Consider the following 17,204-nt stretch of genomic DNA (forward strand, 5'->3'; position numbering starts at 1 on the left):
TCATTTTGCAATGTTGATTATTTCGAGCCATTCACGAGGTGCAATCATTATGCCATTGACCATGGGGCCTCAGGTGGACCGTAGTTGATAGCAAGCTCAAGCTCAAGCTCAAGTTTTTCATCTGTCTCAAGCCAAAAGTACCGGAACTAAATACAAACTTCAAGCTTGTTTCGAGTCCCTTTTCCTTGATCCGAACGAAAACAAATTTGGTATGAAAGATTTTTAACAGTCGTCTTATTTGGGTCACTCTCACTGTGTATGTTCTTTCTGTTCTACAACACATCGTGCTAACAAAAATTTCTTAAAATGCTCATTATGCCCCATGAGAGTGTGGGCATTTTCTTCTTTCCTGTCATCAATGCTAATGAAACTAACAACTTAGAGTGCTCTTTATTCCCCAAATACGAATTTGTATTTATATGTATGTAGGCGTTAGACTGAGTCGATTTGCAGTCATTTTTAAATTTCTCAAACCCTGAGGTCTGAAAAGCTTCGCATTGGTTCAAAGCTCGCTCATGATTTTTTGCAGATTTTTTAAGTAACGTTTACATGAGTAAATTTGAACTTTTAGGTTTTTTTTGGGAAAATTGTTAACTTTGTACCGAAAAATCAACTTACCGAGCCTGCTAATGGGTTTTGTGCCAATTTAAAAATTCTCTAATGTAAATTTTTCGCTGAAAAACTATTTCGACAACCGTAATAAGGGAAAAAAGGTATTTTCCTTTTTATCAGGCATATGTCTTTTGGCATTCAAACACAATAAATTCCATTAACATCACTGCTGGTGCCTCGCGAAGTATTGCATGAAAAATAATCATGCAATTCCTTGCTAGGGACCCAGCAGTGATATCAATTGAATTTAATTATTTTTTTCAATGCGAAAAGACGTGCCTCCAGTAAACACCTAATAACTTTTATGTCTAATAAGATACGAAGTTACGGTCTTCAACAAAGTGAATCAGCCAAAAATTTCCTTAAGAGAGTTATTAAATTGCCACAAAACCCATAAGCAAACAAAGTTCCACTGAAGAAACAAAGATGATGTTGATTTTTCAGTACAATATATTCAATTTTCTCATACAAACCAAAAAGTTCAAATTTGCTCATGCAAATGTTACTTAAGGATTCTGCTAAAAATCATGAATGAGTTTTGAACCAAAACGAAGATTTTTAAGCCCCAGGGTTTGAAAAATTGAAAATTAAAAAAATACAGATCTTTTCGATCCAATGGGTGGTTAAAAAAAAGATTTATTATTTTGAATCTAAAATAACAAATTTTGCCTATGATTGGGCAAACCATTAGTGAAACATTGCTCTTGTAGTTTTGTTTGTGCATTCACGAACTTCTATAAAATGCTCACACCAAAAAATAAACAGGACACCACCGTTACTGGCTTCCAGGGTGTCCCGTTGACCAGACATGGTAAATATACTGCAGTGCCCAGTTGGAATAAGTCGACTTATCGGCTTAGTTTAATGAAACCAACAACATCCGGTCAACAAACCATCGACCTGGAATAATGGCCATAATTGAACTTTTCACGTTAATCCTTTTTCACTTTTCGGTCGTATCTACTCACCCTGATTATAATTGGCATGTTGACGGTTTGTTTTAGGACTTAATGTACTCATCCAGAAAACCCTTGTAGATGGAAAAAATCCTTCTCAATTTTCGTAAGACATATTTTTAAATAGTAACTTCGAAAAATCCATCCGATATTTTTTGGTTATTTTTAATTCAATCAAAAATGATGGAAATTGCATCGAAAGATACAGCGTAAGCATAATTCATTTAACATTCATCAGGATTTGGCCTAAATCTGCAGCGATTCACTTGGCGGTTGCAGCATTAAGTTAAAAACTTCCGCACCCAGCTGGATAAACATTCGGGGAACTTCCGTTGCCAGCTTTCAATATTTAAAAACATTTACATCATGTAATCTGCCAAATATGGATTATCACTTAAAAGCTTTTGCGATGTTTTCACGTTGATTTTTTTTTCTTCTCTCTCCCTTACAGCCCTTGAGTACCCAAAAATCACGGAACACCCACTGGACGTGATTGTGCCGCGGCATGAGCCCACCACCCTCAACTGCAAAGCCGACGGAATTCCGGGCCCAACCATCACCTGGTACAAGGACGGCGAACCGATCAAGGCGGAACAGGGCTCGCATAAAATATTGCTCCCTGCCGGAGGATTATTCTTTCTGAGGGTATGTACCTTCCTCTGTATGTTGTGAAGTATGCAAATATTGTTGGTTAAAAGCATCACTCCGCTCACTATTTACGTTGGTAGGAATGTTTATACTTTATACTACAGTTGCTGGAAATATGGAGCAAAACATACCGGAAACATTGTTCGAAGCTCTGGCCGGCTTACGCAAACATGATTTTTTATGAGTTGGCTTTTGCAGCAGGAGTTTCCACCGATTCCCACTGCTGGAAAGTAGTAGGTACCAACTTACTCGGCAGTACTTTGGTTTGTGGATGCACTCAATTCATAGTTCAGTTTTTTTTTGGGTCTTTTTTTAAGCTGGACAGAAACATTTGTTTTCGTGGAAAGTATAAGCTCGTCACTTAGTTTACTTTAGTTGGACAATGCTTTCATAGATCTGAATGAAATAAAAAAGCTTTGAAAGTGTTTTGAAGAAATAGAATTTTTAATAACGACTTTGTGTTGCAGTTCATAGGTCTTAATTTACTTGATTTTTTTCAGGGTAAAAGCATTGAATTTAAATAAAAATTATCCTTTTATCAATATTCTGGTATCGAAAATCTCCGTAAAATAGATTGCTCTGTAATTCGATTGTGACTTGTTGTAGATTCTTTACATAATAAAGTCACGATTTCAAACATTCTCATGAGTTTTAAGAAGATTCAACTAAACTTAGGTTGCCAAAATGACCGGTTTTATTCGGGTTTGCCGAATATGAAATAAAAAAAATTGAGTACAGTCTGGCCCTACCCAGTTGCTTGAATTTCACTAAAAAATTCCCGCATTTTGCCCAGATTTATTCACTTCATTTGGAAACAAGCATAAAAAACAAAATTGTGTTGTGAACTTTTATATCTATGCTTCCAAAACGAAATTTTATGAATAAGCTTTATAAAAATAATCATGAAAGATGTTTTGAAATCCTTAAATACGATTTTAAATCTTTCGATGAACTTTGATGAAAACAATTTTTTTTCTTGAGTAATTTCTGGGTTTCGAAAAAAATTTCAAAATTTAGTAGGCCCGTGAGGAACAAATCGATGAAATTTGAAATCCAATGCCTGGATTTTGCCAGGTTTTTATTTAAAATTGGACAGATTTGTCTGGCCTGGATACGTGCTGAAAAAATTCTGGCAACCATAAACTAAACCAACTGATGAGTCTTAAAATGTCTGTCAAGCCAACCATTTTTTACAAAATTTGTGAAATATACAAGAAAAACGAGAAAAAAAGATGTTAAGCATTGAAAAGTGAGGGTATTCTTATCGTAATACAATGATAATCTTTTTCAGAAATAACTCTGAATACCAATTCAGTTTCAATTAAACAACTCCAAATCACTGAAAACGTTATTCTGGAAGGATTTTTTTTTAAAGGTACATATTTAAAAAAAAATTGAACCATCCAAATTTTATTCAGATCCGTAACATTAAGCAACATAAATAAATAACATAAATAAATACGATCCATTATAAATACAATAAAATAATAATGATCCGCAAATCTGCTTCGATTAGAAAAAAAAATTCAAGTGCTTAGCTCTTCTGTAAAAATGTTCGAGAATTTACAAAAGTTTTCCGAGATATAAAGTTGAAAATTTTGGAACTGAAAATTTTGGAACTGAACGAAAAGTTTGGCAGGGTTGAACATAAAATAGCCGGATTTGCTCGGCTTGTTTTAACTTCTGACAATCCTTGTTTAGGATAAGCAATTTTAAATCCATGTTCAGAAATTTTTAGGCATCTTAAACATGACTCTGGATGATAAAAATAACCAAAAAGATACAAGTCTTTGAAATTTCAAACAGAATTTTCTTTTGCACTGGATTTGTGATCGTTATATTGATATTTGGTAATGGATATAGACTTCAAATATTTTCCCTTCTATTTTTTTTTCAGAGAAATTCTGCCCGATAATTTTATTAATTCACTGAATCGTTATCCTAATTTTGAATTCCAAAAATAGTTGTAAATTTAATGTCAATATCAAATTTGATTTTTTCACTGGTTAGAAAGATACACAAAATACTTCATATGGTTTTTACAAAAGTTATGTATTATTTCTACGGTGTTGTGGATTTTTTTTTAAAGTCGAGGAACAACTTTTATTTGAATAAAATGCAAGATATTCGAATAAGTACTTTTTTTAAGCTCATATAATCTTCTGGTATTTGTGTAAAGAGACAAATAAATTCTAGATTTCTCTTATAATAAATTCCATGAACCAATTTCAAATTCGAATATTTATAGAAAACGAAGCAGCTCCAGAAGATTAATACTACATTCTTTCTTGTTCTAAGAGTTTTAAATAAAGTTTCAAGGGCTCGCCGAACTCCCCCACATAAAAAAAAACTCATGTGAGTCCCCTGGTATTGGACATTCAGTTCTCAACATGGCTGCAGCAAAAATTTACTAGATACCGCGAGCAGAATTTTAAGGGCCCAATGATGCTTAATTAAAGGAAATATTATTTTTAAATTATAGTATCATCCTAAATAAGAGGTCTCAGTGGAAATTAAGTTTCTTTTTAAAAAAAATATCTTGCTTACTTAATTGACCATTTCAACTTCATGAACTCTAAGGTGTTTATGTATGATCTTAATGAAATATAAATATTCCGTTGCATAACATTGCTAGCAGATTTGAACTTCAAAGTAGAAATATAGATGCTGTAAGAATGTTTGTCTTTTCGATGAAAATTTCGATTGAAAATTTTACAAAAAATTACAACTGGAATTCTGCCTAAAATTTACAAATCATTTAGAATCTACAAAAATATGTTATAACGGAAATTTCCTGCTTAAAAATATCTTTCACTGATCTCAAATTTGAGGCGCGAAAAACAATAATAACTTCAATTAAAAGTTGTTTTTCTGGAATGTGGTTTTTGTGTATTATCAATGTTATTTTGTCTCTGTAGAAACATTTTTTATTTTTCCAAAAAAACCACCTTTGATTATTTAATTTCGGATCAAATTCAGCTGCCATTAGCAAACTTTTCAAATTTGAAAGTTTCTCCCTTAGAAAAATCAATTCAATAAACATAAAAAAAATATATCTATTTGAATTGACCAGTTGAAACAAAAGCGTTAATTCCATTGTACGATTATAGGTTGGAGTCATTAATAAAACATGAAATAATTTTGAAAAATAAAACGATGTTTTAATTTCGCATTTAAAATTTTCATTTCAAAAGGTCGTTGCAAAACATGTTTGAAAAATCAGAAACATTTTAAGATCAATTAAAAAGTACTGTTTAAAGGATTATCCATAAGCAATACAAACATATCAGCATTTTTTAAGTTATATCTTTATTAGAAACGGCTCATACCTTTAGCCTTTTCACAAAAGCCTTTTTACTTTTCCATCACACTGGTCAACAAATTTTTTAAGGTGCCAAATTCTTTAAAACTGATTTTAAACTTTTGGTTTAAATTTGTCGAATTTTAAAAATATAATAAGCTTACAGAAATATGCACAATTGGTTGCAAACCTTTTTTTTTTATTTTTATTTTTAAAAAATATTTAAATGAGCGCTGTTATTTACTACTCACTACTCAGTATTGAAATATAATTTTAATAAAGAATTAACTGATGGTAATATATTACGTTGCAAGAATAACGATAATAAAAATAAAAGGAAATTCTTTTTTCTATTTCGAAAATATTGAAATTCAGTGCGTAAACGTGTTTAGGTTTTCAGCAAAGAAGTCAAATAAACAAAAAAAAAATCAATATTCGAATAAGTACCTACTTTCCCAGAAGCATAACTGATTTTAAATTTTTTGAATAATGTAAATGTTTATTTCAGGCCAAAGCATAACAAATGGTTATAAAAATAATGTTTAGTTTATCTGTAAAATTTTCTAGAAAATTTTAGGCTATTCACGGCCGTTTGTTAAAGTAGCTGAATGGCCTCAGCCATAACCTCGAAACTAGCCGAGTTTTTGACCTCATCAGTGATGCCACGTGGTTGCCGATAATAAAATTTACCATGCTTTGGACTACTTGAAAGTTTTCAGAATTATTTGTATGTTTATCTTCTGGATTTTAAAGCATTTGAATTTATTTTACCTTATTAATGTGCTAAGTAGTGTGTTTGTTGAAATAAGATAAAAGAGAAACGATATAATAAAACACAGAATAAAGTGCACAATTAGCTTCATTGAATATAAAATTAATGAAGCTAATTGTCAAATCTATATATATAAAAATAAATGTTTGTCTGTCTGTCTGTTCCCTATAGACTCGGAAACTACTGAACCGATCATCGTGAAACTTGGCATCTGAGGGTTTTTGGGGCCAGGGATGGTTTCTATAATAGTAACAAACGATTATAATTTTAATGGCATGTGCGGCGGAATGAAAACTAGAGAGAATTTATTTTATAGAATTTGAAAGAAAGGTGGATAGACAGGCATTAGTGCGCCAATAGGAGAAAGCTTGATAGGTGTTGAAATTTTAGGCTAGAGGGCATGTTGACGAAAAGCTCCCATGGATTGCTCCCGCCTTTGCTCTGCATTAGCTAACTATACATGAGAAACCCAGAAAGAGAATTCCCATGTATAGTGAGCCCAATGGTTTGAGAGCGTGTTTTTACGCACACTTCAACACCTATCAAGCTTTCTCCTATTGGCGCACTAATGCCTGTCTATCCACCTTTCTTTCAAATTCTATAAAATAAATTCTCTCTAGTTTTCATTCCGCCGCACATGCCATTAAAATTATAATCATACAAATTACGGCGATTAAAATCATATTACAATAGTAACAAACCACTCCGACTTAAGGGAGAGGGGGCTCCCATACAAAATTTGTAGTTTTTCGAAACAAATTAAAGTCATGACATCCATTTTCTCGAGATTTTTTTTTTTCCTTTGGGCGGTTTGTTTTTCGTCTCCATAGTCGAGGCGTCGCGAGCAAATGTCGCTAGAGGATAGTAACCATGGCATAGCATACTGATCAGTGGAAATATTTTTGCGCGTATTTCTCAACCAAGCATATTTTCAATGAAAGGGGTGGCGATATGAAGCCTTGATGTGATTTTTTTCCTACCTGATTCCTAGCGAATTTGTACAGCACATGGATATGAATGACGCCTAGATTTGACTTAGATTGACATTTTGCCGATCGAATAAAACATATACATTATTTTTGCCTAAATTTGAAATTGAGAAGTCATGGTATCCATTTTTGGAGATTTTCTTTTCCTTGAGGGGTTTGTTTTTCGTCTCTATTGTCAAGCTAACGTCGTCGCAAGTGGATAGTAACCAAAGCATTGATCGCCAAAAAAATTTAACAATTAGGCGCCTGTTTCTCAACCAAGAACCTATATTTCTTATGCACGTGGGGGCGATATGCAACCTATATATGTTTTTTTCTTGCTTAATTGTGCACAGCACGTGGAAATAAATGACGCCTAGATGTGACACGGATTTCTATTTTATCTATCGAATAAAAAGCAATTGAAAGATTTGCAAAAATACTTCCATATTTGTTGTCCATATAGCATTTGTTGTCTAAAAAATATAAATTTAGTTCTTATGCTAATGAAATTATGGTATGACACTTTGCGGACAATTGAAAAAAAAATATTGAAAGTAAAGAATTTACTAACAATTTTATACCCATTTTTGGTATACTTTTAAAGTGTTCAAAACAATATAACCTCCTGTCAACTTACACGGTGGGGCAAGGGCAAATGTCGAACTTTTAAGAAATTCATCATCATAATGATTCAATATGTTGGAAAGACCAGAAGGGGTATTCCGAATGTTGATACTGAGGCGGTTATTCAAAACTCTTAAATGTCTTTGTAAATAAAGGTCATTTGCTTTGATCAGCATTCGTTAGAAGTGGAATAACAAACATAAATTTATACTGCTGGAATACTGCAGATATATCAATGAAACTTGATAAAACAAACAAACAGATATACGTATTAAATCCATTTTGAAGCCATAACTCTGACGCATCTGAAAATAAGCTTTCCATTTGCACTTGCCCCAATAAACGGGACGAATATTAACTAAGAAATTTGCTTTTGCCAACATTTTTTAATATTTGACTTTCCATGAAAAAATAAAAAACCTGGAGAAATTATTTAGTGATGCAACTGATATTTTTGGCTTTAATAAATTTATTTAAAAAAAAAAAAGAAATTTGCACTGTATAAAATCGATAATTTTCATACCGTGATAAGTGTTGTTTGGGAAAACTTCAAACTATGATGTCTCTCACGAGTTGGGCATATGGCGAATCATTTTTTTAACATAGTTTTGGCGCAAAAAGGATAGATATTAAAAATCCTTTTCTTTGTTTTTTTTTCAAATTTCGAGCTAATCAGGGGCTGGCAGTGATCATAATACATAATTTAAGGAATATACTCAAAAAGCAGTCTCGATTCACGCTATTGATCGGTTTTCAAAATTCTATCTCCATAAAGTACAATGTGAAATAAATTCCAATATGCGAATATTTTTCTTTCAATCATTTAATTTATGTAAACTCGAGCCAAGTAAATCAGCCTACCTTCTTCAAGCAGTGGGTGACAAAATTGGAAAAGATGGTTGAGATCCCATGTAAGTTTAAGATAAAGAGCTTTTCAAAGAAGGGACCATATTTTAAAAGAGGGTTTTTTGCGTACGGATATTTGGCATAACTCAAAAATAGATGTGACAAATGTTTTAATGAAAGTTCGAAACTTCCCATTTTAGGAAAAAAGGTGGAAAATCCATTAATATTGACATTATTTGAGTCATTATGAAGCTTTAAAAACATGATACAAATTTCAGATCTTGAAAAACAAGTTTGGGGATCAAGCTTCAGTAAAAAAATATATATCATCTTTGAATTGCAAATTCGGAACTCCAGCTGCAGCTCTCATTTTAAAGTTGTTGGTTCTAAACCATGATGAGGTTTGATTCATAAAAAAATGCTTACAATAATCTAAATTTGAATAAATTTTTAAAAATTACATTTATTTTTGCAAGGTGTAGCAATGCACACCAGGTCAGCTAGTTTTAAACAAAAAAGAATGTAATCCAAATTTTATTTTTGTAAGTTAAAACGGAAAAAGTATTTTCAGATAATCAAATACCAAGTACTCCTCAAAATGAATGATGAAATCACGCAGATCATAAACAGTTACTAATTATAAGCGAAATACTCCTACTCCTCATTGAAGAATTATATTCAAACTGTTGTAGGAGTCGAAATGCAAACATTCCTAAATGAAATTGAAGAAATTACAAGTTTGTCCTACCAATTGTTTCCCAAAAGAAAGTTTATACATGATTTTAAAATCGAGAAATTCGTTACTTAACGTGAAGAATATTTAAAGCGTAAGTATGCAATTTTCATGAAATTCAAAATATCTATCTAAAAGCCAATTAAAACTGTTGATAATATAGAAAGCTATTCAAAACGAAGTTTGATGTGTTTTTATATATTTGTTGATTCAACTTTTGAATATGGCAGTCAGAAACGAGTAAGAATGGGCGAGCATGCTATGCGATGCAATGTAAAAACATGATTTTTAGCTTTAAATAAATACATTAGTTAAAAAAATAAGTAAATTTAAAAAATATCAGTATGAGAAAACTGAAAATAACGGTAAATAAGTATCTATAAGGGACGGTAAATCAACTAAAAACAAAACAAAGGGAATAATTCTCCCATGTGATCATTTTCGAGGTCTATTTATATTCTTTTCTCTACAAAAAAAAAGTCTCACTGATGGAATGTTTGAGTCAAGACCCATCGCTGGGTCGCAGTTTAAAATTTTTTTTATAGGGGAGAGTTGGGTATCATGGGCCACATTTTTTTTGTTTCATATCTTCTTTATTTTAAAAGATAAAAAGAAAAAAATAAATGGAAAGGTTTTCTACATTTTGAAGGTATCATTAGGCATTTTTTATTATTTTTTAAAACATTAATTTCCCGAGCTCTGACTGTTTTAAAAAAAGTTTTTTTTTTGGATTTTGAAAAACTGTGGGGAAACGTGGGCCACCAAATTCAAATTGTATAGATAATGTTAATAAGTTGACCCAAAACTGAAATTTCATAACTCATTTAGATATTTTAAAGCAATTCCAGATGAGTAAATAAAAAACAGAGTTGTGTATGATCGAATAGTTCCTAATTCCTAGCTCGCAAACGTTTCGGCAAAATTCCATTTAAAGGATTTATGTTCGTCTATATCGCATTAGAAAAGATAGACAATACATGTTTCATAACTCTTATTTTGGCATATGAAAATTTTACAGATAGTAATAAAGTATTTTAAGTTCTGAATGTGAATAAAAACACCAAAATATAGGTGGCCCAATCCATCTCCACAAAATGTGGCCCACGATTCCCCACAAGCAATGATTTACAAATTGGTTGCGTTTGTGTGACTTATGATGTTTCATCAAAAATTCCTTTTCCACGTAAAAGAACATTACAAAACATGGATCATAAGCGAATGAGCATATTTTTGTTATGTGCCTTAAAGGGTGATACGGTCAAAATTTGGTCAAGGGAAAACGCGTGTAAATCGGTGAAATCGTTTATTCAAAAAATCAAATTAAATTACTTTTTCAAGTTTAATTAGTACTAAATTCAGGAAAAATATTCAGTTAGGCTTCCGCTTTTCCAAATCCGAATTGTCGGGCCTTACGCTTAACCCCTGCCATCAGATTTTGTACAGCCACCTTGTCCTCCTTCTTCGCCGCAGAAAGCCAGTTTGCCTTGAGCTGCTGCTCGTCCTTAGCAGTTTTTTTGGTCTTCTTTAGGTTCCGCTTGACAATAGCCCAGTATTTCTCAATTGGGTGGAGCTCTGGCGTGTTGGGAGGGTTCTTGTCCTTGGGAACCACCTGCACGTTGTTGGCGGCGTACCACTCCATGGCCTTTTTACCGTGATGGCAAGATGCCAAATCCGGCCAAAACAGTACGGAACAACCGTGTTTCTTCAGGAAAGGCAGCAGACGTTTATTCAAACACTTTTTCACGTTAATTTCTCGGTTGACAGTCCCGAAAGCTATGAAAATTCTGCTTTTCAAGCCACAGGTACAGATGATTAGCCAAATCAGATATTTCTTCGCGAACTTTGGCAGTTTCATGTGCTTGAAAATAACTGCTACCTTTCCCCTTCCTTTTGCCGTATTAAACTCCTGTCCCGGAAGCCGCTTGTAGTCGGCTTTGACGTAGGTTTCGTCGTCCATTACCACGCAGTCAAACTTCGTCAGCATCGTCGTGTACAGCCTCCGGGATCGCGCTTTGGCCAACGTATTTTGTTTATCATAGCGATTTGGAGTCACAACCTTCTTGTAAGTCGATAGTCCGGCTCGTTTTTTGGCTCGATGCACGGTTGTAGACGATACACCCAGCTTATTTGCTGCGTCTCGGAGAGAGAGGTTAGGGTTTCGCTTGAAACTACCGGCAACTCTCTTTGTCGTCTCAGCGGCTTCCGGTTATCGATTTCCCCCGATCCAGACTTCCTGGCTGTCGGCAAACGATCCCCAAACACTTTAATTACATTTTTAACGGTTGATTAGGCAACTTTTAGCGATTTTGCCAGCTTTGCGTGCGATTAGCTCGGATTTTTGTGATGCGCGAGCAAAATTTTGATACGCTGCTCTTCTTCCTTGGACGGCATTTTGACAACTGACGAGTAAATTCCAAAATGCAAAATTGAAAGAAATACGTCAAGTTGATATTGACCAAATTTTGACCGTATCACCCTTTATCAGCAAGAAATAATTAACGATTGGTTTTTCGATAATATAAAACTAACTTATCAGCTTGAGACTCTCTTGAATCTGTTTAAGTTCTTTGCTTACTTTTTGGTGATAGTCTCAAGTTTATTTCAATCTTCAATTGAAATTATTCACATACTCATGTAAATAATTATAATATCATGAATCACCTGTTTCATCTAGCCACACCGTTGAAGGATGCTTTAAATTCGCAATGAAATAAGATATTCTTACCAGAGATGGCTCATTCTCTTTGTTTTTGCAGTCCATTTCACTTTCTCGGTATAATTCCGTTTAACTGTCGCCTGGGGTAATAAAATCATTTGCTTTCCGGGATCTCCTGGTCTGCTGGCTGGCAGCAGAAGCAAAAGCAGAAGCGGATGTTCATGTGCCATAGTTGCAGGCGTCATCTTTGTGCTCAGCAGAGACTTTTTTCTGGCTCTTTCTTCTATTCAGACCTAGTTTTTCATTCAAATAATCACAGTAATATTGCACTTCAGGCAGAACGAAATGAAACATGAGCTGCATGGGGGATGCATTTTCTTCCATTGTGGGTTCGCAGGAAAATTATGTTATTTAGGAGTTTAAGAACCCGGAAACAGAAGTCCTTTAAAATAGGTAAAATAATTTCCACCCGACAACAAACATCAATTATTGATGATGATACATTAAAATGGCTCTGAAAGATATGCCCTACAAAAAAAAATGCGTAGTAGATGATACATCCGCATGAATCGAACAGAAGATGCTATTCTCATAATTAGTTCATTTCCCTAGCATAACTGTTATGGCCTTTAGTCACGAGCACGAACAACTTCTTCCTTCTTAGGTTCGGTCCAGTAAACAAGTACCTTTCCTAAAAACACTCTCACAACCCAAAGTCCGGCTAAGTACACCCCATTTCCGGCCAAGGATCAGGAAAACTTTCCCAGATTATTTATGTTACCCCTCACTCGAGCGTATTGATTCAACGTGATGCTGAAATATTGCCACAGTTGCGTGTTTCTTGGGCTCGCACTTAATATAACCATTGCTGTCATGTTGGAAGGAAGTCCAGCCGGCTACCTTCCTTAGTAGGGAGCATCTTTCCCGGGTTACCTATATCCCAGGTCCGGGTCACTTTTTTTTAGATCGATTTTCCCATTACGGATTTACATGATTTTCCATCGAAACATTCATTTCCTTTTTTCTCGATGGTTTCGTGTGTTTGTGCTGGGGCTACCCTGGTCCATCAAGAGTAACAACTCATCTCTTCCCAGCCAGCAAACGGCTTGGGAGCAGCCCGTCGAATCGGTGATGATATATCACTAGGAAGGTTCAGGTCTTCTCACTTTTGTCTAGGGTTTCCATCTGGTAGCTGATTCCTATTTGATTTGGTGCCAATTTATTTGAAAACAAACTTCAAAAACACAGTGTAGAACCTTCCCAGCAAACATTTAAGAAGGTATATAACAGGAACAACAGAATTGTTCAAACAAATAAACCAAAATAAAAGATTGTATTAAACTAACAAACGTAGCATATAACTACAAAAGTAGAGGCGATACATTTACAACGACAAGATTCAAACGATTCGATTTCCTCACAAAAAGCAAAATATACGATTTTAAGTAATTTGAGTGAGACGAATCAAAAAATTACTCGACCGAGATTTGAACACCGGTCCTCCGAGTTTGCTGTTCGAAATCTTAGCAAAAGATAAGATTTCGTTTAGCAAAAGATAACATTTACCTTTTGATGCAGTGTTTGTAATCAATGGAAGTGAAGAAATCGTCCCGATGCAAAAGGTTTCATATACGAGTCCTTTGTGATGTTTCCATTTTCATTCCTGTAAAGCATCATGTCCAAAATTGATAATCGATCGTTGGACTCTAATTCTACCCTAAATTGGATATTTGAATGCTGTTTATTGGATGTTTCATTAATAGACTCGACTTCATTCTTAGGTAGATTCAGAAACAAATCGCCCATATATTGCGGAATGTGTGTAGATATACATAAGCTTTCAGTTATGGCCTTATCCAGTAAATTCTCTAACACTATTTCAATGACTGAGTTGGTCATAGGATTTTCCATTACACTACTCGATTGTTGTTTGTAGTAGATTTGGTTGAATTGTTGTTTGGAGTAGATTTTTAGAATCAAAATAGCTACTTTCCAAGAAAAATTCTGCTATCTCCCAAAAAAAAGTTCGATGCTGTAGAAAATTAATTCCATAATTACTATACAAACGGATTTGTATCCGCAAAAATCTGTAAATCTGTACATCTGCAGTAAGTCGATACACTACACCTCATACGAACTCCTATGAATGAGCCTCCCATTGGGAGCTGAACTCGTAGAATTTGCGGATAATGTAGTCCTCTTGGCGAGAGGCTCCTCGTCAGCTGAAGCACAGCTACATGCCTCAGTAGCTATCCAGGCAGTGCCTCGTTAATTTTGCGATATATAGTGCATCCGGTCCCTTGATCGAAGCTACAAAGATAAGGGATCATCTTCTGTGTAGCGGAGGTCATGGGTGCGCCGCGAATTTGCAGGAAAGGGTTAGCAACTGTCGGGGATGCCCACGGTTTGAGATGTTCTCGATGCCGGGCAAGTCACTCGAGTCGATGTAGGACGTTGTCACTGTCGAGCAACATCCGATTCGAAGCGTTCAAAGTCCCGAATGTGTGCCGTAACCGGCGAGAGTCCAGGACAAGCTGCTCTCAATCTGGCACACGATTGGCAGAAAAAGCTGCGGGCCGAAAATCCTAGGGTTGCAGCCAAAGGGATAAAAGAAGACCGGACAACGGTCAGAGTAGAGTGACCCCATCGACGGGGGGCTGTCGAGTAGAGTGCGTCCGACCCCACGGTTTGAAGCTACAAAGATAAGGCAACACCTTCTGCGTAGCAGATGCCGTGGGTGCGCCACGTTCGTGCGTAGGATGCTCCACCTTCGGGGAGTATCCGAGTAAGGCGGTTCTCAACGACAGAAGCTGCGGAGATAAGACTTGACCTTCTTCGCAGTGGAAATCGTTGGGAAAGGGTTATTCCACGTTCGGGGAATACCCACGGGTAGAGTGGCTCTCGACGCCAGGTGAGCCATTCGAGTCGAAGTAGGATGACGTCTTCGTCGGGAATCAACTGAATCGTTGCGTTAAGTCCCGCGCGTGTGTTGTGACAGGCGCGAGTCTAGGATAAGCTGCTCTCGATCAGGCACACGTCGGCCAAGGTGGCAAACCTCGAACCCTGAAGATAAGAGGTCGGGCCTCGAGTCGTAAAAGGAGAGGTCAGGCCTCAAACCTTCAGGCGGAGAGGTTTGTGTGGTGTGTGGTTGAGTCTTTATGACAAGGGGTCGGATCTCGAGTCGTTAGAGCAGAGAACAGGCCTCAAGTCGCGAAGAAGATAGGTTTGTGTGTGAATCTCGAGTCATTGCGAGTAGATGTCGGTTCTCAAGTCGTTAGAGGAGAGTTCAGGCGTCGAGTCGTAAGGATGAGAGGTTTTGCTGATAGTGGTCTGATTAATGAGTATCGCCTTGGAGCGCATTAGCGCGAATAGACCTCCCACTATTGAAGCTTAGTGTACTAAACAGTTCGAGGTGGGAGCCAGGTCTGCGGCCTCAGGTGGACTTTATGGCGTAGGGGTACTTAGTATCATGAGTCGTCCAATTGCACCCATGGACCCAGAGTAGCATACTAGGGGACTCAGTCGCTCGCCGTGCCTTGGAATGCAAGCCATAAAAAGGATTTACCACCTGGGTGATCAACTAAAAAAAAAAGACACTCAGAAGACTGCAATTCGCCACAGTAGCTATTGAGAAGGTGGACAGTTGGATGCGCTCCAAAAGCTTGCGTCTGGCTCACCACAAGACCGAGATGGTGCTGATCACCAAACTGATTTCAGCATAATCAGAGACGATTGCAGCTGGACCGTGCGCAATTGAATCCAAGCATGCAATCAAGTACGTGGGGGCGATGATCGACGACCGGCTGAGGTTTACGGCCCACGTCGACTACGCCTATGAGTATCACCTACGCCCTCTCACGGGCCATGTCAAATGATTCGGCGATCCACTGCAGCAGAAGGAGGGTCCTGGCGAGTGTGACCTCGTCCATTTTGCGGTACGAAGCGGCAGTCTGGAAGGCAGCCTTGAGCAGGCAGTGTAACCTGCAAAAGCTCTGAAGTGTGCAGCTGCTGATGAACCTGCGAGTAATCAGCGCATACCAAACGGTCTCCTCGGTAGCTGCTGATGTTGTGGCGGGGGTCATGCCCATCTCGGTCTTGCTAGAGGAAGATATCTTCTGCTACGAGCACAAGCACATGCCAGATGTGCGGAAACATACCAGAGAGGCCTCGATGTCCAACTGGCAGCACCGGTGTGATCCATCGCTTGATCCCTGACATCGGATCCTGAATGGACCGGAGACATGGAGAGGTGGATTTCTGCATGACACAGTTCTTGACTGGTCACGGATGCTTCATGCAGTACCACCATCGGTTTGGACACGTGGCCTCGCCATTCTGCCCAACCTGCGGTGACACAGTAGAGATAATAGAGCACGTAGTGTTCAACTGCCCGAGGTTTAAAGGGGTAAGCGCTAACAGAGGAGTTGGAACCAGCACCAGTCCGCGACCGGTGTAGGGTGACTCCTTCGTCGGGGAGTATCTGGGTAGTGTGCGTCCGATCCTGGCAGTAAAGCATACAAAGATAAGACTCCGCCTTCTGCGTATGCCGAGCTGCCTGGTACGTCACGCGTCTGTGTGTAGGATATCTCCAGCGTTACTATCACGGAGTATCCGAGTCAAACGCGCCTTCTGCGACGGAAGCTGTGGGGATAAGACATGACCTTCTCTGCAGTCGAACTCGTAGGGGAAAGAGTAGTCGCGTCGCGGAGTACTCTCGGGTAGAGTGGTCTAACGTCGCCATCGGATGAGCCATTCGAGTCAGGTAGGATGACATCACCGTCGGGATTCATCTGAGTCGCAAGCGTTAAAGATCCGTACGTGTGCTGTGTGCTCTCGATTCGGAACACGGCGGGAAAAAAACCTAGGGTTGCCAGCCAAAAGGGAGGAGAAAGACCGGACCACGATCGAAGTAGAATGCCCTTTTGGCGGGGGCATTCGAGTAGTGTGCGTCCGATTCTAGTAGTAAAGCATACAAAGAAAAGACTCTACTTTCTGCGTATGCCGAGCTGTTGGGTACGTCGCGAATGTTGTGTAGGATACCTCCACCGCCGCGGAGTATCGGAGTAGAACGCGCTCCCTACGAGG

The 17,204-nt window shown here is 37.2% G+C and overlaps 1 protein-coding gene across 1 annotated transcript in view; it reads left to right on the forward strand.

Annotated features, from left to right (window-relative positions):
- The window catches only part of LOC129750036 (roundabout homolog 1-like), a 359,217-nt gene that overhangs the window by 281,414 nt on the left and 60,599 nt on the right, over positions 1-17,204 (forward strand). Inside the window, exon 3 of the mRNA XM_055745222.1 lies at positions 2,020-2,213. Within this exon, the coding sequence (XP_055601197.1) occupies positions 2,020-2,213 (194 nt within the window). The remainder of the gene's footprint in view (positions 1-2,019; positions 2,214-17,204) is intronic.

This window comes from Uranotaenia lowii, chromosome 2, assembly GCF_029784155.1.
Source record: "Uranotaenia lowii strain MFRU-FL chromosome 2, ASM2978415v1, whole genome shotgun sequence".
In the NCBI taxonomy this organism is placed as follows: Eukaryota; Metazoa; Arthropoda; class Insecta; order Diptera; family Culicidae; genus Uranotaenia; species Uranotaenia lowii.